Source organism: Heteronotia binoei, chromosome 2 (genome assembly GCF_032191835.1).
Source record: "Heteronotia binoei isolate CCM8104 ecotype False Entrance Well chromosome 2, APGP_CSIRO_Hbin_v1, whole genome shotgun sequence".
Lineage (NCBI taxonomy): Eukaryota > Metazoa > Chordata > Lepidosauria > Squamata > Gekkonidae > Heteronotia > Heteronotia binoei.
In genome coordinates, this window is record NC_083224.1 from 182952879 (window position 1) to 182976646 (window position 23768).

A 23768-nucleotide genomic window follows, 5' to 3' on the forward strand; every position below is an offset into this window, starting at 1 on the left:
GGAACTCCTTTGCATATTAGGCCACACACCCCTGAATCAGCCAATCCTCCTGGAGCTTACAGCAGGCCCTGTACTAAGAGCCCTGTAAGCTCTTGGAGGATTGGCTGCATCAGGGGTGTGTGGCCTAATATGCAAAAGAGCTCCTGCTACAAAGAAAGCCCTGATTGACCCCACTGGTCACCCTTCTTGATCACAGATGTGGCTGATCTCTTCAAGTTAATGATAGCGGGTACTTCTTTGCCATGAATGGAGATCTGCCAAGTCTTGGTTAAAAGCCAGATTATTGACAGGACAAAGTTTCTAGTATCGTTGGCTCTAATATCATCCCTGTCTGCCTGCTTAGTATATAGGCCTTCTTCCGTGGCACTGAAGGCTCCATACATGATTCTCCCTTCCCTATTTTATCCATGCAACAATCCTGTGAGATTCACCCATTTACCACTCCTTAACCTATGTAGGGAGGTTGGTGTCTGAACGGGGATGTGAACCTGGGATGTGCCGGATTGTTGTCCAACTGTCTAATCCCTACATCATGCTGGTTCACCCCTTATTTTAGTACCAGAGGCACCATCATCACTGTTAATTCATTTGGTTGTTCTTAAGACCTCACTGTTTTATACTCTCCACCCAGGAAGGGAAGGACCGTGAGCCAACGGGGGTCTTAGAGGTCCTCTTCTACCTCTGGTTGTCTTGCCCAATCAGAACCCTTCCCAAATCCCAACCACTGCTCCTGTTACTTACATCCACACAGGGGGTGATGGTTCCCAAGAAGATGATGATATTGGATTTATATCCCGCCTTTCACTCTGAATCTCAGAGTCTCAGAACCGCTTTCAATCTCCTTTACCTTCTTCCCCCACAACAAACATCCTGTGAGGTAGGTGGGACTGAGAGAGCTCTCCCCGAAACTGCCCTTTCAAGGACAGCTCTACAAGAGCTATGGCTGACCCAAGGACATTTCAGCAGCTGCAAGCAGAAGAGTGGGGAACCAAATCCAGTTCTCCCAGATAAGAGTCCACTCACTTAACCACTACACCAAACTGGATAATTAAACTGTGCATTAGGACCAGACAGGCAAGTCTCTGTTCCAAAAATTACCATCAAAAGAAGACATTCCCCACCCAGCTTCCTGTGCTCCGGTTCCCTTCTTCTCTGTCCCGCTAATCTGTCAGAATTCTAAGAGACTGGAGGATAGCCATAGGAATAGCATCATGAAGACAGGGGTGGCCAGTGGGCCAAGGACCAGGGCAAGAAGTAAACAGGCAAGTGAGCTAGCTTGGGAATGGTCAAAAGAGAGAGGAAACAGTTTAGGTTGGCAGAAGAAGTAAAAATGGAGGAACGAGGAGAGAGGGCGAGAGAGGCAGGCAACAAATGGGAAACCTGCTGCAATGCTTACAGCCATCCGTAGAGGGATTCCACAAAATGGCACGTCTGGGCATCTGTGGCACGTACACTATAGGCACCTTATGCTTTTTTAAACCAAAATTTCAGCTGGGGAGGGGAGATGGGGAGAGTTCTGTGTGTGTTTGAGAGAGAGGGATCAGCTATAAGCTCAGCACCCTTCATGAGCTGGCTTTATTTAATACCGTTTCACAATGGCTCAGAAGCTTTTGAATCCAGTTTTTAAAAAATATATATATATATCAAGGGAACTTCCTGACTGACCAGTTTAGACTGTGCTTATGTTCCTAAATGCATGATGGGCTGAACTGGGATTCTTCAGGACAGCAAAAGGGTTCAGAGATACCTTGACATGCTGTGAAAACTTCAGCTTTGGGCCCACAAAGTCTTACTCTAAATAAGTCTCTAATCTGGAAATAGCAGCTTTTGAAACACGTGTCCCCTCTCCAGGGGAGAGACAATTTGCTCCCAGTCCCGAACTGGGCACAGTAAAAACACCTACCAAAGCACTCTGATTCGCTGGAGGAAGGTTATGCTACATGTGCCTAGGGAGATCAGAACGAGTCTGGCTAGTTTTCCCAAAAAGACCCCCCCCCCCCAAAAAAAATAAGCATCTCCCTCTTGCTAAAAAAAGAAAAAAAATCAAAATAGCCTGGAACAGAAACGCCCTCCCTTTTGACAGTAAAGTAGACTTCTCGCTCTACAATTTGTGCTCGGGAACATTACATACAAATGCAAAGTGCATGCATTCTGTGCAACTGTGAAGGATCCTGGATTATCTGACTTGGCATACAGAGATGGGGACCCTGACCTGCTCTCCCATTTGCCACATCTACGTATTTTAAAGCAGGAAACAGCAAACGCAACTGACGCTGTGCGTGTGCCTTTGCTGGACTTCGTTTCTGTCACCAGAGTACGAATCGTGGGCGAGAAGCTACCACTCCCCCCCCCCAGGGCAGTCGCCCCTCTTCTGTGTCCCACCCTATCGGTTGCAGCCGGCTGGCTTCTCCTCTAGGCCAACGGGAAGCCCGGGCGACCCTTGCGAGACCGCATGCGCATGCGGAAGAATGTGTACATGCCCAACAGACACATGGAAGAGAGGAGGTACAGAACGATGCACAAGCTGACATCCAGGCGGGAAAATCCGACGCCCAGTAAGCGCAACCACTGGCTCCTCCTCAGGGCGGTCCCGCCCTCCCTACTGACGCCCTCCTCCACGGCATCCATGATCTGCTGGGCTCCCAAGCCCTTGTGTTTGAGGCGTTCCCAGACCATGTCATAATCAAAAGACAGGTGGCTCTCGTCCTCCATCGGCACCAGCCCCGTGTCCCTCCTGCTCCGCCTGTGTCCGTCGTTGGCCTGGGCAGCCGCTTTCAGAGCTTTGCTCTTGTAATGCTGCTCGCTGAAGGAATCCAGGTCGACTATGTCATCCTCCAGCTCTTTCGCCTTCACGCTCTTGCCGATCTTGATAATGCTTGGCTTGTGCTGCTCTGAAGCGCCTAACCGGTCTGAGCCGGATCGCTTTCTCTCCTCCCTCCCTCCCTCGGGCGTCTCGGTCCTCTTGGCGTCTCCTCCAAACTCCTCTTCGGCTCCTCGGACGTCCTCCCCTTGTCCTTCCTCCAGGTTTCCTTCGGCTCCGACATCGTGTTCCTCAACGTCTCGGCCGTGTCTCCCCCTCTCGAAGTTCATGTAATCCAGGTAGATGTTTCTGCGTGAAAAGTGGGACTTGAAGAACTCCAAGACAGCCCTCTCGTCCCACATGCGTTTCCCATTGATGATTAATTGGCACGGCCAACACAAAATCTGGGGAGGCCACTGGATCTTGGGAAATCTGGGGTCGTCGCTTTTGGTACCTGAATTATAAATAATAATAATAATAATAATAATAATAATAATAATAATAATAATAAATATTTTTGCAGCAGGAACTCCTTTGCCTATTAGGCCACACACCCCTGCTGCAGCCAATCATCCAAGAGCTTACAGGGCTCTTAGTACAGGGTCCAGAGCTGGAATTCTAGCAGGGGCTCCTTTGCATATTAGGCCACACCCCTCTTATGTAGCCAATCCTCCAAGAGCTTACAGGGCTCTTAGTACAGGGTCCAGAGCTGGAATTCTAGCAGGGGCTCCTTTGCATATTAGGCCACACCCCTCTTATGTAGCCAATCCTCCAAGAGCTTACAGGGCTCTTAGTACAGGGTCCAGAGCTGGAATTCTAGCAGGGGCTCCTTTGCATATTAGGCCACACCCCTCTTATGTAGCCAATCCTCCAAGAGCTTACAGGGCTCTTAGTACAGGGTCCAGAGCTGGAATTCTAGCAGGGGCTCCTTTGCATATTAGGCCACACCCCTCTTATGTAGCCAATCCTCCAAGAGCTTACAGGGCTCTTAGTACAGGGCCTACTGTAAGCTCCAGGCTACATCAGAATCGGCTACTGTATTCTTGGTGCTTGGGGGGGGAATAGTGTGAGGGCTTCTATTTATTTATTTATTACTTTCAATTTATATCCCGCCCTCTCCGCAAGCGGACTCTGGGCGGCTTACAACATCATAAAATACAATCAATTCCAATAAAACATATAAAACCATAATTTATGTGTATCAGCTTTAAAACCATTCTATGGCGCTATTTCAGTACAGTATGGCGGTATTGAATTCTCGACTGTGATCGCCAGCATTCTGTAAGATGTCCAGTGGCAGCCCTTTTTTCAAACCACAAAAGCCCGTTTAAACAATTCGGTCTTACAGGCCCTGCGGAACGCAGACAAATCCCGCAGGGCCCTTATGGCTTCTGGAAGGGTGCTCCAAAGTTCTGGTGCTGCCACCGAAAAAGCCCTGGATCTCGTCACACACAGCCTGGCTTCTTTTGGGCCAGGAGCAGACAGCAGATTTTTTTGTCCCTGATCGCAGTGCTCTCTGGGGGATATTCTAGTGTCCTTGCCCGACTGGTGGACCTCCTGATGGCACCTGGGTTTTTTTTGGCCACTGTGTGACACAGAGTGTTGGGCTGGATGGGCCACTGGCCTAATCCAACATGGCTTCTCTTATGTTCTCTTATGTTCTAAAGTCACCCAGCAGATGTCATGCGGAGAAGTGGGGAAATCAAACCTCCTTCTCCAAATCAGAATCTGTTGCTCTTCGCCACCCCGCTTGCCAAAGTGATGTTTAAGATGTTGCCATGATGATATCCTTAAGCAATGTTCTCTGTGGACTATGCTCAACCTGGGCAACAACTCTCTCAGCTCCCTTTAATCAGGAGAAATTAAAAATGTGATTGTATCTGGCGTAAAGGGATGAAAGAAGACAGATTGTCTACCTGGACACTTCCCCCCATAGCCTCTCTCGTAAGGGGGACAGAACGAGGCTTTGTTTTTCAAAATGGCATGGGTCAACTTGCTGCCCAGCACCATTGCCCTCCCTGTTAACGCCTGTAAAGGGCTTTTTGTTTTGTTTCCCAGCTAAGCCATGCTGTAGTATGACATGTAAGCAGCTGTAGCAGGGGTGGCCAAACTTGCTTAATGTAACAGCCACAGAGAATAAACGCCAGATGTCTGGGAGGTTTGAGAGCCACAAATAGATGGGAGAGGTGGAAAGAAAGCAACTTTAACTTTAAATGCATTCTCCAAGCTGCCAGCTGGCTTGGCTTGGAGAAGTTATTTAAAGAGAGAAATGCCTTCTACAAGCCAGTCCATGGAGGTGAGGGCTTTGAGGGCCATTCAATGTGTGTGAAAGAGCCGCATGTGGCTCCCGAGCCGCAGTTTCACCACCCCTGAGCTGTAATATGACATGTTTTAAGTAGGTAGCTGTGTTGGTCTGTAGCAAAATTCAAAATCAAAGGTCAAGTAAGGTCAACCTTTTGGTAAGGTTTCTTTTTTTAAAAGAAAAAATGTGTTGTGCTATTTTGGCTGCTCCTAATGAGAGACATTGCATGGCTTTTGTGATTGGATTTAGCTGCTGAAAAGCACTGCAAGCTCTGGGACTTCTCTGTTCCTTAGTTAAAAACCAGATTCAATGGTCAAAATAATCCCTACAGCTCTTTCCAGTATACAGCATGCTTTACAGCAGTCATTCCCAGCCTTTTCATTATGGTGACTCAGAAATCAAAGTGGACTTGGTATGGTGACTCACTTAAACAAAAGCACCCTACACAAATCAATAAAACAGCAAAAAGGCTCCATCCCACTTAGAATCATAGCGTTGGAAGGGACCCCCAGGGTCATCTAGTCCAACCCCCTGCACAATGCAGAAAACTCACAAAGACCTCCTCCTAAATTCACAGGATCTTCATTGCTGTCAGATGGCCATCTAGCCTCTGTTTAAAAACCTCCAAGGAAGGAGAACCCATCATCTCCCAAGGAAGCCTGTTCCACTGAGGAACCACTCTGTTAGGAAGTTCTTCCTAACGTTGAGCCAGAAACTCTTCCAATTTAATTGCTGCTCCTTGGACCGTAATAAAGAATTGATTGATTAAATTTTAACCCACTAGTTCTGGTCCTTTCTTCACAGGACTTGGTCTTCAGATCCCCATTTCCACAGGCTTCGCACCTACTTTTGGGTCACATGAAGTGGTCCTATCTCAAATTGGACCACTGGTCCATCAGAGACAGTTTGATCTACTTATACTGGCAGCAGTTCTCTAGGGTCTCAGGTTGAGAGTGAGGCAGTGGGCATCCATAATACATTGAATCTGGTCTCCCTTCTCACAGTATTCCATATTCTCTTGGGCCTATCGATTCCAGCTCCATCTGTATTATGGTCTGATTAGCTTGTCTACAGCCTAAAATGGAGTATTTTAAATTGTTTTACTGTTTTCATTGTTTCAATTTGTTGTTAATTGTTGTTAATTAATTAACTAAAAGCCTGCCTCTGCCTCCCAGCTCTGGTATTCCAAGGAGGTCTCAAAACCAAGTACTTGCCAGAGTCAGCCCAGCTTCCAAGATCTGATGAGATCCACATCACCTACTATCTCATCCTTAAGAACATAAGCGAAGCCATGTTGGTGGCCCATCCAGTCCAACACTCTGTGTCATACAGTGGTCAAAACCCCAGGTGCCATCAAGAGGTCCATCAGTGGGGCCAGGACACTAGAAGCCCCCCCAAGCACCAAAAATACAGAGCATCACTCCCCTAGATAGAGAGTTCCAACAATAGACTGTGGCTAATAGCCACTGATGGACCTCTGCTCCGTATATCGATCCAATCTCCTCTTTAAGCTGTCTATGCCTGTAGCTGCCAGTGTCGGGTATTGAACCCGAAACCTTCTGCACGCCAAGCAAATGCTCTACCAGTGAGCCATGGCCCCTTCCTAAGGACACACAGGTTGGGAAAGTCAACTTTTCCACAGCTCACAGCCCCATTCGTCCTTGCAGGCTGAGAAATGCCAGCTTGCCCAAATACCCTCCAGTGAGTGTCAAGGCTGAGCATGTGGATTTGAACCAGAGCCTCCCATGTAAAAAAAAAAAAAGCCAACCCACACAGATGTATACAGGCATTCTCTGCTCCAAGGACAAAAGAACAGCAGCCAACATTTTTAATTAAATCAGGGGTGGCTACGCTTTGGCCACAAATGGGTGGGTGTGGGAGGGGGGGGGGAAGCTTCCACTCCGTTCTGTTTAAACCCCTTGGAAAGAAAAGCACAAATAAAATTACATGGGAAATGAAAGCACAACGGCAAGGTTTCGACGTGTGCACACAAGCTGGACATGCCCTCCTGCCAAGCTGCACAAAAGGGCCCCGTTCCAGTTAACACAAGATCTGCCTCGCTCAATTAGGCCCGAGGTCCGTGGAGGCCAATCTGTTGTTTCCAGAAACCTTTAGCCGGATGCCTCTGGAAGCTCACAAGTGCCAGCACAAAGTGGGTAGGGGAGCCCCCCCCCGCCCCTCCCCCCCCCAAAAAGGTCTGATACCTAGACAGCCTTGGAGGGCTATCCAATTACACCCAGCCAGCCTCATTAGGAGAGCAAGCCCAGATTAAAATGCTGGCCAAAAAAAAAATGTACTTGGGAACTGCAGGGAATCGACTTTGCAACCACCTTTCTTCCCTGAAATCATGGGGAAGTCAGGGGTGTCAAACCCATTTGTTACGAGGGCCGGATCTGACATAAATGAGACCTTGTTGGGCCAGGCCATGTTGGGCCGGGCCGTGTTTGTTCCTATTTAAGATTAGGTAGCAGAGATATAAAATTTATAAAGGACACAGATGAACATAATTAAAGGTTTTTTTAAAAAAACAACTTAAAATATGTTTAAAACATTAGCACTTGTAGTAGGTCTTAAAGGTACTTTCTTTTTATTTCTCCCATGGGATCCAGGGAACTGGACAAAGGAAGCTCAGGCTCTTTCCTTCTTTCCTCAGGGGAACAGAAGGGGGAGGAGCCTCAGCCAATAGAAGGAAGAGAGGCTTGGCTCAGTAGCTCTGCTATGTGATTGAGAGAGCCTGGCAAAGCAAGCTCTGCCTCCCCTCCTTCCTCCCCAAGGGAGGAGCCTCAGCCAATGAAGAAAACTGAGGTTTTGCTCTGTAGCTCCTGTGCAATTGAGCAAGCCTGGCAAAGCAAGCTGTTATGTGGAAGGAAGCAAGAGAGGGAGTAGGAAGTAGATGCCAGCCAGTTGCTTGGGGGCCTGATAGGAGCCCCCTGGGGGCCTTATTCGGCCCCCAGGCCGCATGTTTGATACTCCTGAGATAGAAAGTAAGAAGGTTGTGTATTTTTACATGCAATACTTTGCAAGCTTGGGGGCTCCTTTAATAACTATGAAAAGAGATCGAGTGGCAATTGTCAGGGAATGTTAATGACAGGGCTTTTTTTGTAGCAGGAACTCCTTTGCATATTAGGCCACACATCACTGATGCAGCCAATCCTCTAAGAGCTTACAGGACTCTTAGTACAGGGCCTACTGTAAGCTCCAGGAGGATTGGCTACCTCAGAGTGTGTGGCCTAATATGCAAAGGAGTTCCTGCTACAAAAAAAAAAGCCCTGACTAACAGTCTAGCACATCTCTGGTCAACCCCCCAAATGATGGCATTACGGCAATGGGGGAATGTCCACAAGTTCTCTGCATCACCATCGGTCTGCTTGTGTATTTTCAGACCGACTGAGGGACTGTCAACATTCCTCCGTGGCTGCTGACAACAGCCTCATTGTTTCGGAAACGGTCTTCTATGCATGTCCTCGGGAAACGCTGAAGAGGATTTAATATGCTGAAAGTGGCCACTCTCCACCCCGGCCTTGAGTGAATCAGTGGGGATGGGGGAAATCACATAAAAATAAATAAAGCCCGGCTGTGTTAAGTGGTGTTGAAGCCCGTGCCTTGGTGAGGGGGCGATTGTGTCCCAGGGGATGAGGGAAGAGGGGACAAATTGAAACAATTCTTTTGATGGCCGGACTTGGAGAATGAGGCCCTCCCCACCCCCCTCATCATCTGTTAACAGGAGTCACCCAGCTCCTCCCTCTGTCAGGGGCAACAGGCCTGTGGGACAAGGGATGGCATCTGTGCATGATTGTGTGTGGGCGTGGGGGGGGGGAGAGAAAGGAACGTTTGAGAGCTGTCTTGGGAGGTGGGTCCTCTCAGGGCACGTGTCTGTTGGCCTTTAAAAGACCCCAGGCCAAGAAGATTTAGTGGCTGCATCCCTGGCTCTCGGCACCACCAGCTGCGTGTTCTTCTATTGTCAAGGGCCAGCAGTTGGTCCACCTGCCTCTCCCTCCCTCTTGTGACTCGACCGTCCTCCTTTGCCACAAAGAGGAAATAAAGGGCAGTCTGCTGAGGCTCGTGGAGGGGGCAGAGGAGGAGGGTTGGGCTGCTTCCCGTTTCTCTCCTAATTCCCGTGCCTCAAGAATGGCAAACCTGAGACTTCCAGAGCGAGAAATGAGGAATGCCGTGTTTCTTCCTCAGCGGAAGACACAAAGGCGAGGTGACTGAGGAAAATGGACAGTTTGTTCCATGGGTCTGGATTTTAATTTGGAAATGTCCCCCCCCCCCCATTTGCTGACCACAAAGTAAAAAGCCAGACTAGAGCATCCCAGAGGCTGGTTTTATTGTCTTCTCTCTCCTTACCCCACCTCATTACTCAGGCCCGAAGACGGCCGCTGTCCGCTTTGGCAGTTGGCACTGCAACAAAGCACCTTGCTGAGGAAAATGGGTGGTTCAAATCAATCAGTGCTGGAACTGAAATAAGGGGAGGGGGGCAGCAACATCTGCAGATCACAGCAGAATGAAGAGGAAGCAGAATGTGGCGAGGCCAAGACAGGTTTGTTACTTACTTATAGGCCCCTTCCACCAAACAGATTAACAGGTTTCCATATTTCCCGCTGTGTTTTCAACACAAATGCTCTTCCTCAGGGGAAAAGCATGTCACCACAGGAAGTTTTAAAACCAGATGAATGCTACTCATAAAGGTTTAAACTGACATGAAGGTTAAGGGTGGGGACATGGAGCAGTGCTGGATTAAACCCTGCGGAGGCCCCTAGGCAGTCAAAATCTCAGGGGCCCCCTCCTGCAGCCTGCAGGCACCTTCTCAAAAGCCCCTTTGACAAAGCTGCGGGGGAGAGGCAGAGAGAGACAAACTTGGCGATGATGCCAGCAGCTGCCACACCAGGCAAGATGGGCAAAGAGCGGCTCAGTTGCTGGCTGTGCATGCAGGCTGGGAGGGCTTCAAGCAGGGGGAAACCAGGGGGGAAAGTCAGCCTGGAGCCCCTAAAGGCATGGGGCCCATAGACCAGTGCCTACTGGGCCTAATTGTTAATCCGGCCCTGACATGGGGGAGGTGCATGTGCCATTGCTACATCACTTCCTGGAAGTGACATAGGGTAGTTCTAGGAATCACTAGAAGCACTATGGTTAAACTGACAGGATTTCTAGTGATTCCTAGAGCCACCCTACGACACGTGCATATGGGTGACGCAGCAGTGTTGAGGACATAGCTGTCCTTCTGCCCCACTGCTTCTCTCAGCAGACAAGGAGGGCTGTCTGGGGAAGACAACCCACCCCGCCCCCCATTGGCAGGGCACTTGGCAGTCCTAGGTACCCAGCATATGTACAACTGCAAGTTCTGTTTGGGTTTCCAGAAAGATCCAGTCAAATTTGGCTGAAGCATTGACCAGCTAAAAAAAACCTGCAGGAACCCTGACTGGGATTTGCAATTCTTGCTGTAGCCCATCTACTCTGGAGTAAGATGAGAGATGTTTTTTTCCTAAAAGCTTTGCTTGTTAAGCAATGTGCATGGGGAAAGACCATTTAGGCTCAAAAATGCAATGTTAAATTCGAGAAACAGCTTGTTAGGGCTTTCATGTTGTTTTAGCAGCTACAGTTTTTGTGCCTTCCCTCCATAGCCTAATCACATCATCAGTCTTTAAGGCCCAATTGGAATATGACACTGATAAGACATCCATCCCCATGTGACTTTACATGGGCTCAGCATCTTCGACAAAGGAACGGCAGGCAGCGCACCAGAATAATATCTGCAAAGGCCAAGGAACTCCTGCAGGGAAATGTATCACTCTTCACTGCTTAGCACAGGTTGGGGCTCAGCTAAAACAAGAAATGTAGAGTCGGTGCAAAGTGGGCTGGGGGAAGCACTTTGCCTTACCAGCCAGGCTTTTTTTGTAGCATATTAGGCCACACATCCCTGATGTAGCCCAAGACCTTACAGCAGGCCCTGTAAGAAGAGCCCTGTAAGCTCTTGGAGGATTGGCTACATAAAAGGGCTTTTTTAACCCACCTTGAAGGACCATGTAAAACCAAGATGGGGCACAAATGGTCTGCTCCACCATTATGTCTTCAGGTGACACAAAGAAGAAAAATTCCCAAAGAAATCCAGGAGGAGTTGAATAGCTATGATGTTTGATATGACAACACATGGAAATTCTTGGATCTATTTGTACTATTAGATATTGGTTGGGCGGGGAATATTTAACATATATCTAATTTTTCTATATAATAGTTTATTATTTATCCAATATAAACGGTCAGAGTAAGATCTATAAAATTAAGCATGCCCATGATTATGTTTAGATTTAAATGAAGGCCTAAAATGAATGCTAAAGATGTAACTTTCTTCAGTTCTTTATCGCCCTTTTTTGAAATATCTTGCAAATACCTTGCCTATTTCTTTTGACTGTACTATAATTGCAGTATATAGTATAATCATTGTGTACAGTATAATCTATGCTTTTAAATTAACCAGCTAAGATAGTCCATCCAACATCGATTGATGTAGTTCAATTAGGACCGTGAGAGAAAGAGAAAATATTTTTGAATACTGAGATTATGTTTCTACACGTATTTGTTCTTATACTTGAAAGATGTATGCTTATTGATATTTTTAATTGTTCCTGTTGTGTGTAAATATTCAAGATCTTTTTCTGGAATATTTGTTTCCCCTTCCCCTTTTTACCTTCTGTAGCCCTATTTTTTTTTAAGAAAATAAAAATATATACTAAAAAGAAAAGAAAAGAAATTCAGCAGGAGTCCATGCTGAAGTGTAGAGAATTTTTGTCCATTGTAAAACTATGCTAAAACGCTAGCATGAATGGCATGACAGCTACTGCCTATGTTGGTCCCACATTAGTCTAGACTCACCTTTGGCTTACATGATTGGGGTAGACTGCATGGTCACAACCATGCTAGTGGTGTTTCACCTCACAGGGCTGCATGGGACCAGTGACAACAACCAAAGCACTGATCTCCAAAATGGAGCCCAGGGTCACCATCATGCTCACCAGTGGGTTTCCTGGTGCTTATCTGCTTCTTCCTCACAGCATCTTTCCCACAAAGTAAAAAAAGCCAATCCTGGCTTTCAGGAGAACTTAGAAAACTGACTTAACAGGAAGAGGATGACTGGCTTTCAGTTTCCCAGCATTCTGAGATTGGCCCCAGTATCCCATGGCAGCCATTTTGTGACTGTCTCTGGCTCACAGTGGAAGCCATTTTGTGGGGATGGCTGCTGCCTGTTCTCAGAATTCTAAAAGTGCCTACAGGCTCAATAAGATTGGGGACCTTGGAATCAAGGTAACTTAACAGGCAGGGCCTAAACGTTCAGAAGATTACATTATCCTAATTTTTTCAAAAGTACACAAAGCAAAACAACTGTTTTGATTTCTGACAATAGCCAGTGCTCTTTCATGGTGTCCCACAACAGCAGTCAACAAACCCCTTAGCAGCAAGGCCCTTACCTGACAAACGAGCATTGACTCGGTTGTGCCTTGACCAGAGCCAGAGAATGGCACCATCTTTGTTCCTCACTCGGTGCATGGACTCTGCAGCCATGCCTTCAAAGTGATCCGCGCACTCTCGGCAACCAAAGTAGTAATGGATGTATCCTCTCATCGTCGGCAGGACTTCTGACGGTGCTGGAGACAAAAACAGAAAGAAGAGACAGGAATTAATCAGACAGGAATTGACAGATGAGGGAAAACATCAATTTTTATCTCCTTCAGAGTGAATTCAGACACTGTTTCCCTCTCCAAAGCACAGTTCCCTCTGCAGTTGCCATACAAAACTGCTTTGGGGAGGGGCATTTGCACCCATGCTTTAACACGGCACCTAATGCCACTCAACTGTACCAACAATTCCTACACTTCTGTGCCACCCATATATACAGTTCAAGGACAAAATACTGGAAAAGAAGGCATAATCCTCAGTGTACAAGCAGCAAGAGAGGAAGGACTGCTGAAGCTTCCCCCTGTCTGGCTTTAGGGCAAATGTTTGCTGTGTCAAGCAGAACAATTATGGGGAGAGGGTTTTGGAGAAAAAACAGTGTGTGAGGGGGCCCAAATAATTAAGTCTCCACTACCACCTACTATTTCTCCAATGAAAATCACTTCCCATTTTCTCCTTGGAGTACTTTTGGTCCTCCCTGGAGAACAGATAGAGCTAGCAGAGAAATATTCACTGCTGGAATAAGTTACTGCCATTTAAGCACATATAAGAGAATGCACCCAGTAAGTTTTTATTTGCTCTGGCAACCTCAGTCAAAGGTTTTATTATAGTTTGTTCATTCTTATGCAGATGCATGTTGATTTCTTCTGTCAGGGTCTTAAAACATAAAAACTAAAAAAAGGATGGAGGAACATCACCCCTGACAAACTAGGTAAACAAAAGAGGCCAACATACATGTGGTTTTAAATGGATTTTTAAATTATTTATTTTAATTTTATATTTTAATTATTTATTACATTAAAGCTTTGCTTGACATATTGAAACCAATTAAAATTTATCCTCTTAAAACATATATAAATGCGCGCGCACACACACACACACATACACATTAATGACACACACATATATATATATACACACACACACACACACACACCCATATACATGGGCAAATGCATTTGTGCACCCCTCAAACTCTCTCACACTGAGCATTAAAAAAGGGACAAAGAAAATTAAAAGGATAACTGAAGACACTTGAAAAGAGCAAGAGTCAAGGAGCACCTTAAAGACTTAACAAAATTTGTGGTAAAAGATGAGCTTTCATGAGTCATGGCTCACTTCTTCACATACCCCCCAAACCCCCCCAAAAAAAGTACCTGAAGAAGGGAGCAGAGACTCACGAAAGCTCCTGTCCTGCCACAAATTTTGTTAGTCTTCAAGGTACCACTCTTACTCTTTTCTACTGCTACAGACGGACTAACGCGGCTACGCATCTTGATCTGTCTCCGAAGACACTGAGGCTGCTTACAGATAGGCAGTTTGAGGCGACCCAGAGACACCTCAGAAACCAACTAGAAAAAACGACTAGTCCAAACTAGCACATCTGCTGCCCATCCCAATCCTGTACTCACCCCATCCTCCACCATCCTCAGAGCAGCTCAGAAAGCCAGCACTTTCGAAGTGCTAGGAAGTATCTGAGCCACACGCCAGTCTCCTCTTTGGCGTCTGGACACAGAAGCGAGGTGCCTTGGCGGTGTGAACCCGCCAAGCTGCCCCAAGCCACTTCTGGCTTTTTTGTTTAAAAAATATATTGATTTCAAGCGCACTGGGTGCATGAGCACGCATGCGCATAACCAATAAATGAATGGGGTGGGGGGAAAGAAACCCAAACCAAGCTGCAGGGATGGTGCATGACAGCCGTCTGGTCGTGCCAAGTCACCCCGTCGGACGGGATGGGAACGGCTTGCAGGAGAGAGTGTGGACAGTTCAGGATGCTTCTTTTTGAGCTGGCCCAATTTGAGACGCCTCTCACGTGCTCCAAACTGCTCATCCGTTAGCAGCCTTGACATATTCATGGGATTTTGAACTGTTCCCTCCATCCTTGTTTTCCAGAGAAAAAACCCAGCAGTATTGAATATACAAAAGGTCCTGGGGGGGGGCACAGGTCAGTGGCAGAGCATCAGCTTTGCATGCGGATGGCCCCAGGTTTGATCCCCGGGGTAACAGGTGATGTAGAACAGAGGTGGCCAACGGTAGCTCTTCAGATGTTTTTGGCCTACGACTCCCATCAGCCCCAGTCAGCATGGCCATGCTGGCTGGGGCTGACAGGAGTTATATGCAAAAACATCTGGAGAGCTACCGTTGGGCACCCCTAATGTAGAAGACTTCCACCGGAGAGCCTGCACAGCCTTTGCTAATCAGAGCAGACAATACCGACCAATGGTTTGACTCTCTATAAGACAGCTCCATGTGTTCTCTGATCATTATTTTTTTTTTAAAAAGGCTGGAATACTCCACAGGATTGAGGCCTGTCCGGGATATTTGCCCAAATGAATCATGGGCAAGGGAGTGAAGCAAAGCAAACAAGAATCCAGAACTCCAATCAAAACTGAAATCGACAAGAAGGAATTAAGGAGGAAGTACAGACTAAAAAGACCTCCTTGATTGAATTTCAGTGGAAGGTGGCACAAAAATTGTGCAGATAGGTCAACAGTAAACAGTCCGTAATGGCTAATCTAGGATGTGAACCCAGATCAACACTCTAGTAGCTGGGATCTCGAGTTCCAATACACAGACAGCCAAGAAGGTGTTTTACTTACCATAAAATCTGGTGTTTTGTATGGCTTCCTGCACCGTGAGGAGGTGGAAAAGAGTCCAGAGTGAGCATGGAAAACCTCGGTACTCGGGTTTGCTTCCTTGACAACCCACCCAGTTCGGGGTCTCTGGCAGCTGGGCATAAGGACGCTGAAAAACAGGGCAGAGAAACGCTGTCCTGGTGCACTGGGGTTGCAAAGGAAAACATCTTAAAAGAAATTTAGAACACTTCCCCCAGTTGATTTCAGGACAGCTCCAAAAGAGAGAGAGAGAGACAGAGAGAGAAGCAGAATGGTGTTAAATATCCATTAATTGTCATGGGGAGAGAGATGCTACTGGTATTTAGCTCTAATTCTCTTTTAGCCCTGACTCGGATGGCCCAGGCTAGCCCAATCTCAGCAGATCTCAGATGCTAAGCAGGGTCAGCCCTGGCTAGTATCTGGATGGGAGACCACCAAGGAATACCAGGGTCGTGACGCAGAGGCAGGCAATGGCAAACCACCTCTGAACACCTCTTGCCTTGAAAACCCCATGGGATAACCATAAGTCAGCTATGACTTGACGGCACTTCCCACCACCACCTTATTTAAATTAAATATCTATTAACCTTTATATGGAGTGCATTATTCCGATTGTGTTGTCATACCCTCAAGGAGATACCACACAAGCAAAATCTCCTGAGACATACTATAGGTGCGGTGTTCACCCACATGAGACAATATTGATGCCCAACAGACCCGGATCCCTGCAATAACTAACAGAACATCCCCAAATATGCGTCACTAATCTCTGCACTGTACAAGGCCCTCCACAAGCATCCCTCTGGCACACAAACTGGTATGGAAAGAGTTCCCTGGGAAAACTAATAGAACTGGAAAAATGGACAGAAAAAAGATGCATCCTTCCACGGTGGGAGAGAGTTTCTTGTTCACCCAGAATACCTCTTTTTTATTCCTCAGAGCTTCCTCCCATTCGCTCTGCGTAACATTCGTCTTTCGCTTCAGCCAGTGGTCCAAGTTGCGAAGATAGTTCATGACCACAAGGCGTCCGGGGAAATACTGACGTCACAATGCAAAGAGACAAAACAGGAAGATTAGCTGTGACAGCCAATGACGGAGACCCAAATTCACATCCCCATTTGGCCATGGAAGTTCACTAGGTGGCCCTGGGCCTGCCACAATCTGTCTCAGCCTAGCCAACCTGAGAGGGTTCAAGTTGGGCAAGAAAACATGGAAGAGGGCAGAAAGATGGCGTCAGCCGCTTTGAGCCCTTGATGAGTGGCACATAAATAAATGAACTGTTGAAGAGACTGCGGACAGAGTCAAGCGCTGGAGACTGAACTCAGAATAATATAACCGGCGCTTTTTTTTTTGTAGCAGGAACTCCTTTGCTTATTGGGCCACACCCCCTTGATGTAGCCTACTTAAACTCCCACCTCTGTATAACTTTAAAGCCCCCTGTAGGCCTAAAACTCATCTGTGACAAGGGAAGCCGGCCTGCAGATCAACATTAACCTCAGTCAGCAGAACAAAACGGTGCAAACTACTTCACCCCTAGGACACGAAACTCTGGGATTATCGCATGGTTGTCACTGAAGCCATGAATTCCTGAACTGCTCTTGACAGGGGGCCTTGGCCCGGCTGCCGGCACCCCTTCTAGAAGCCTGGGAGTTCTCAACACTGGGCCCACCTTCTGTCAGTGCAAGCAGGTGAGAGCCACCAGGATGGACAGCAGGCCAAAGAAATCTTTGCCATGTCCCACCTGAACAACAGCAGATACCGATGCTCAAGTTTAAGTCTATGCTGAATGGGAAACCTGAACATGGACATGGAATTCACAGATCTCAGGAGCCATGGAACCCCTGCCCTGGTCTCCCAAATCTATCTTGAAACTGGTACGGAGAATATAACATGTAAACTAATTCTCGGGGGCCACATCCAAAAAGAACTTGGCAGCGCAAGCCGAGAAATCCTGCAAGAACTTTGCGTTTCTCACCAGAAATGGCCTAGTACACCTTCCAGGTTTTCCCACACAAATGTGAAAGAAGAAGAGGAAGACTGAAGAAGACTGCAGATTTATACCCTGCCCTTCTCTCTGAATCAGAGACTCAGAGTGGCTTACAAGCTCCTATATCTTCTCCCCCCCACAACCGACACCCTGTGAGGTGGGTGGGGCTGAGAGGGCTCTCACAGCCGCTGCCCTTTCAAGGACAACTCTGCAAGAGCTAAGGCTAACCCAAGGCCATTCCAGCAGCTACAACTGAAGAAATGGGGAATCAAACCTGGTTCTCCCAGATGAGAGTCCACATCCCTGCTGAACTCTTTAAAACACTCTTTAAAAAAATGCAGTGGCCAGCCCTACCTAGCACCGGTGACTGCAGGGAATGGTGAATGAGATCTCAGATCTTGGAGTGAGACATACACCGACCTCTCAGTACCAGGTTTCTGGGTCTCAAAGCTACCCTGCTCCCCATTCCACAAGACCCTAATGATTGGAAGATGGGCTGCTGGCCATTCAGACTAGGAAGTCATCACCAAAGCTCAGAATCCTCCCAGGACCTAGAAATCAGGTCCTCATGGAGGGCCAATGCCAGGCCACAGCCTACTGCATCGTTCTCTCTAAGGGAAGTCACTGCCCCATCACTTCTCGCCTGTCTGCCAAATAGCCCCTCGCTCTGCTCCCGGGGCCACTTCTCCAGCTCCCCGAGTCGAAACTCCAACCCGGGTTCCAAAAAAGCCTGGAGGATCCACACAAGCTACCTGCTTCCTTCCAGCTTAGTTCATCCGCTGCTTTCCGAATGGGCTGCGTGTGGCATTCCTGTCCGAATTCATCTCAGCAACTGTGGGCTAATACCGGGAGATCCTTCCCCCGCCGCCCCCCCTTTTTTTTTTATCCCTCCCTCCTCCCATTTGCATTCAAGATGCTGCTGTAGCAAAACAAGCTGGTCCCCATGGGCCAACAGCCAAGATCCAAATCTTGATCGTAACTCCAAAATAGTCTCCAAGGAACACGTAAAGCTACTTTGACAATAAGTCAACTCAAATCCGATTAGCATCAGCACTTTAAAACCACAAGCACTCGGGGAGGGGGGGGGCAAAGAGCGACACACGGAGAGGGAGGGGAACACACGGCCCAGGCAGAGAGACAGGCAAAGTGCGAAGATGACAGGCTGAGCAGGGGAGGGGGAAAGCTGACTGGGGGGGGCGGGTAGGACAGGAGGGGAAGAAATCAGGAAAATTGATTGGGAGGATGGATAAAAGGAAAAGAGGTTTAAGAGCCCTTTGTTATTAATGGACGCACCTGCTACGCTAACCAATTAGCAAGCGCAAGCAATTCTCGACAGGAGGGTAGGCCGTTTGCTTCCGATACTGGCTTTTCTGTTAGGGAAAGGAATTTTTTCTCTGTGCCTTTCCTAAAAAAGGGTGCAGGCGGCCCAAGATAATCAGTGTAGTACAGCGGTTCTTAGGGGTCTCCAACCAGGTTCTGGGAGACCCAGGGCTTTTTATTTTGTAGCAGGAACTCCTTTGCATATTAGGCCACACCCCTCTGATGTAGCCAATCCTCCAAGAGCTTACAGGGCTTTTCTTACAGGGCCTACTGTAAGCTCCAGGAGGATTGGCTGCATCAGGGGTGTGTGGCCTAATATGCAAAGGCGATCCGGCTACAAAAGAAAAGCCCTGGGGAGACCCGAGTTTGATTCCCCCGCTCTGCCATGAAACGCCCTGGGTGGCTGTGAGCCAGTCACTCATTCTCTCGTTGCTCAACCTACCTGACAAGGTGATTGTTGCCAAGATAAAATGGAGGAGGGGAGAATAGTCATAAGCCTCTTTGGGTCTCTTTGGAGAGAAAAGCAAGGCACAAACAAACAAAATAAAAAAAAGACAGACAGACAGGGCTTTTTTTGTGTGGCAGGAACTTCTTTGCCTATTAGGCCACACGTCCCTGATGTGTGGCAGGAACTCCTTTGCCTATTAGGCCACACACCCCTGATGTGTGGCAGGAACTCCTTTGCCTATTAGGCCACACACCCCTGATGTAGCCAATCCTTCAAGAGCTTACAGTAGGTCCTGGAATAAGAGCCCTGTAAGCTCTTGGAGGGTGGGCTACATCAGAGAGGTGTTGCCTAATATGCAAAGGAGTTACTGCTACAAAAAGGGCCCTGAGGACAGAGAGAGAGATCCAAGGGCTACTGTACCCAAAGTTCTCTTTCACATTTTGCAATGGATCAATGAAAACCAATACTGGGAAATGGCATGCCAAATCATTTGGGGGACAGCGATCTGTTACCCTCGTGTTGTCTACTCCACCATATGTCTCCCCCTCATCTCATCCTACCCGGTTACACAAGATCTTTTAAGCAATCGTGACAGACATTGAATGTATTAGAATACATTCTTTGTGCTCTGCCACAAAGCTACTGGCCCTCCAGAGTCCAGACCATGGAAGTTTCTTTGGGATGCACAGAAGCCATGCCCGGAAGGAAAGTACATGAAGCAAAAGGAATGTTCGGGTGGGAGAGTTAGGAGTTGGATACTAATGGCATGCTGCCACCTAGTGGCCAAAACCCAGCAGCACATCTTTGAGCTGGCGCAAAATTGTATTTTCTCAAACAGCTTATGCTTTACCGGAGAGGTAATCCTGCATAGAAACGCACACAACACAAATAGGAGTCTAACCCTAACCCACAATGTACGAAGAATTCTCAGCTGGCAAACTGTATATTATACTTGGGCACAGACACATAGAGTGAAAAGCATGTAAGCAGTGCTGACCAAAGGCAAGGAGATGCATAAAGTACGGTCTAATTTCTTAAATTTATAAAGCACATATGCTTTGCAAACAAATGTCATGGGCTGAGCCACCAACATGTCATTGCTATTTTGTCCCCCATTTCCAAATTTTACTGTGCCTGTGCGTGTGCAGCACAGTCACACAAGCAGTACGCCCCTTCCTACAGTCCTGTTTTCTTCTGACAAGGCTGCACCAGCAGAACACAGCCAACTATCCTCGAAACCCATCTCCCCTTTTCTATTTTTGACTGCAAAGGGCTTCGACTACAAGAACGAGGAAATGTACTTACGGGTCGGCCCTGCTGAGCTCACCCTAATCTCTACATCCAGAGATACAAAGAGCTGCTCTCAAACTTTGTCCAGGAGACCAGGCAGAAATGATGTCCTGTGACTGAATTGAGCATGACAAACAACGCTCGGCTTTCGGGCTTAAGAGGGGAAAGTTCACATCCACCAGTTTGGTATAGTGTTTGACTCTAATTGGGGAGAATCCGGTTTGATTCCCCACTTTCCCACATGCAGCCAGCTGGGTGAGCTGGGGTCAGTCACAGCTCTTGAAAGAGCTGCTTTCTCAAGAGCAGTTCCTGAAAGAGCTCTCTCAGGCCCACCAACTTCACAGGGTGTCTGTTGTGGAGAGGGGAAGGGAAAGGAGATCGTAAGCCGCTCTGAGACTCCCTAGTGAAGGGCGGGGTATCAATCCAATCAATCTCTTCTTCTTGTGCCAAGTCCCAACCTGAATCGGGGCCCCACACAGCCAGTGAGCTTTTGAAAAAAAGCTCTGTCCACTAACTTGGAACTCCCAGTGTACTGTCTGGTTAGATCCGGAGAAACAAGCACAGCACAGCTGAGTTCTGGAGCACAGTTTGGTGTAGCGGTTAAGTGTATGGACTCTTATCTGGGAGAACTGGGTTTGATTCCCCACTCCTCCACTTGCAGCTGCTGGAATGGCCTTGGGTCAGCCATAGCTCTGGCAGAGATTGTCCTTGAAAGGGCAGCTGCTGGGAGAGCCCTCTCCAGCCCCACCCACCTCACAGGGTGTCTGTTGTGGGGGAGGAAGGTAAAGGAGATTGTGAGCCGCTCTGAAACTCTTCGGAGTGGAGGGCGGGATATAAATCCAATATCTTCTTCTTCTTCTTGAGTTCAAAGACACACCCTTTCCTATTTCTCTTGACAACTTCCCCTACTAGACAGTCATTCAGTACTTGTACTCTCCAGCTGCCCTAACTCACAACACCTGTAAACAGGGGTAGTTTTGTAGAAAAATAGGTGGTGGAGGGATTGTTATGCAGCTGCACCTAGTATTCAATTTACAAGGTAGGTAGGTGGGGAGAAGGGGAAACCCTCAGAAAGGTTCAGGAGCGGCGCTCCTGGGAGCTCCTGCTGAATTCAAGGCCTGCCTGTAAGCCATGTAAGAAGAAGAGGAGGAGATTGGATTTATACCCCACCCTTCACTATCCGAAGGAATCTCAGAGCGGCTTACAGTCTCCTTTCCCTTCCTCTTCCCACAACAGACACTCTGCGAGGTAGGTGTGGCTGAGAGAGCTCTGAGAGAACTGCTCTTGAGAGAACAGCTCTTTTAAGAACTGTGACTGACCCAAAGTCACCCAGCTGGCTGAATGTGGAGAAGTGGGGAATCAAACCCGGTTCTCCCAGATTACAGTCCACTGCCCTTAACCACTACACTAAACTGGAAGAAAGGAGTGGTGGGACTGTGTCAGGCAGGGAAGGTTCCCGGTGACTACAGACTTTTGAAAGTTCACCTTGACCAGGACAGCCACAAATCGCTTCAACGCAGACAGACGCTCTTTGTCGAGGTAGAGGAATCGTGCTGTCTCCACTCTCAGGGTATACATTACTGCGGACTCCAGGTCAGCCATGTACAACTTTTTCCTAGGGCAGAAAAAATGGGCAGCATGTGGGGAAGGGAAAGAAAAGAAAAGCTCAATGAACACGGCAAAAAAGTCCCCAAACGTTTTGAGCTTATGGCTCCCTTTGGAACTCTGATAAGGCATGGTGGGCACAGCCGTGAAACAGCTGCCACAAATGGCTGCCCCAAGAGGCAGAGCCAGCCACAAAATGGCTGTGTTTTGGTAGCAGCTGTAACATTCAAAAAATCTGCACACCCAATCCTACCTCCAATGGCCAATCGGAAGCCCCTCATAACCATGCCCACTTTCTAAAAAACCTTAGGTGCGTGCTAGGAAAGTTAGCAGCGGGCACCACCTTGGGGACTTCTGCTGTAATGCTTTAATCTTACACAGACAAACTAGATAGGAGCAGGGCTTTTTCTGTAGCAGGAACTCGTTTGCATGTTACGCTACACACACACACACACCCCGATGTAGCCAATCCTCCAAGAGCTTACAGGGCTCTTCTTACAGAGCCTACTGTAAGCTCCAGAAGGACTGGCTACATCGGGGCGGGGGGGTGTGGCCTAATATGCAAAGGAGTTCCTGCTACAAAAAAAAGCCCTGGCTAGGAGAGAGAGAAGGGTCCCTTTCCAATGATGCAAGGCAAGATGAATCAAAGAAGCAAAACAGGCTGAGAGATTACAATCCCCACATGGTGGGGATTCACCAATCAAAGGCCAATATTCTACAGTGATAAAAGAAGGGTTGTCCCCCCGCCCCACTAAGAACATAAGAGAAGCCATGTTAGATCAGGCCAATGGCCCATCCAGTCCAACATTCTGTGTCACACAGCGGCCAAATATATATATATATATATATATATATATATATATATATATATATATATATATATATATATATATATATATACACACACACACACACACACACACACACACATACACACTGGACAGACAAAAGCCAAGGAGAGCAAAGGAATGCTGAAGAATGTCTCATTTGTAGTCTAACATCTAGCCTGAGTGTCCTTTCTCCTTCCTATCTCTGGGAAATATATATCTGGAGATGACCAGAGGCACAAGCCCTTTGGGCATGAGCTGAAAGGAAAGAATCAGAGGGCTCTTGGCTCTTTGCCCAAGGAAAATGACCAACTTAGGGGAAGACGACCTGGCTGGTATGCATGTAATTTGTTTATCGGATTGCTTATGTTTATATTGCAAAGCTTCTGCTGCTTTGGGGCCCTTTCTGGAGAAAAGAGGAATAGAAATGTGTTTTAAAAAAAGAAAACCAATAATAGGTAAAAGAGAGGAGGGGAGGGAGGGATGGATGGACGGACAGACAGACAGGAAGAAGATGACTGCAGATGACAGCTTTCTCTCTGAATCAGAGACTCAGAGCGGCCTACAATCGCCTATATCTTCTCCCCCACAACAGACACCCTGTGAGGTGGGTGGGGCTGATAGGGCTCTCACAGCAGCTGCCCTTTCAAGGACAACCTCTGCCAGAGCTATGGCTGACCCAAGGCCATTCCAGCAGGTGCAAGTGGAGGAGTGGGGAATCAAACCCAGTTCTCCCAGATAAGAGTCCGCACACTTAACCACTACACTTAACTGCACACTTAACCACTACACCAAGCCGGTGAGTGACGGATGGATGGATGGTTGGATGGATGGATGGATGGATAGATGGACAGATGATAGATAGATAGATAGATAGATAGATAGATAGATAGATAGATAGATAGA

The 23768-nt window shown here is 47.6% G+C and overlaps 1 protein-coding gene across 1 annotated transcript in view; it reads right to left on the minus strand.

Annotated features, from left to right (window-relative positions):
• Window positions 1-2351: 2351 nt before the first annotated feature.
• QSOX1 (quiescin sulfhydryl oxidase 1) overlaps window positions 2352-23768 on the minus strand; it is a 126381-nt gene continuing 104964 nt past the window's right edge. Inside the window, exons 8-12 of the mRNA XM_060232609.1 lie at window positions 21916-22045; window positions 16307-16423; window positions 15371-15515; window positions 12566-12742; window positions 2352-3254 (exon numbers count right to left, since the gene is read on the minus strand). Coding sequence (XP_060088592.1) covers window positions 2413-3254; window positions 12566-12742; window positions 15371-15515; window positions 16307-16423; window positions 21916-22045 — 1411 coding nt within the window. The 3' untranslated portion in view covers window positions 2352-2412. The remainder of the gene's footprint in view (window positions 3255-12565; window positions 12743-15370; window positions 15516-16306; window positions 16424-21915; window positions 22046-23768) is intronic.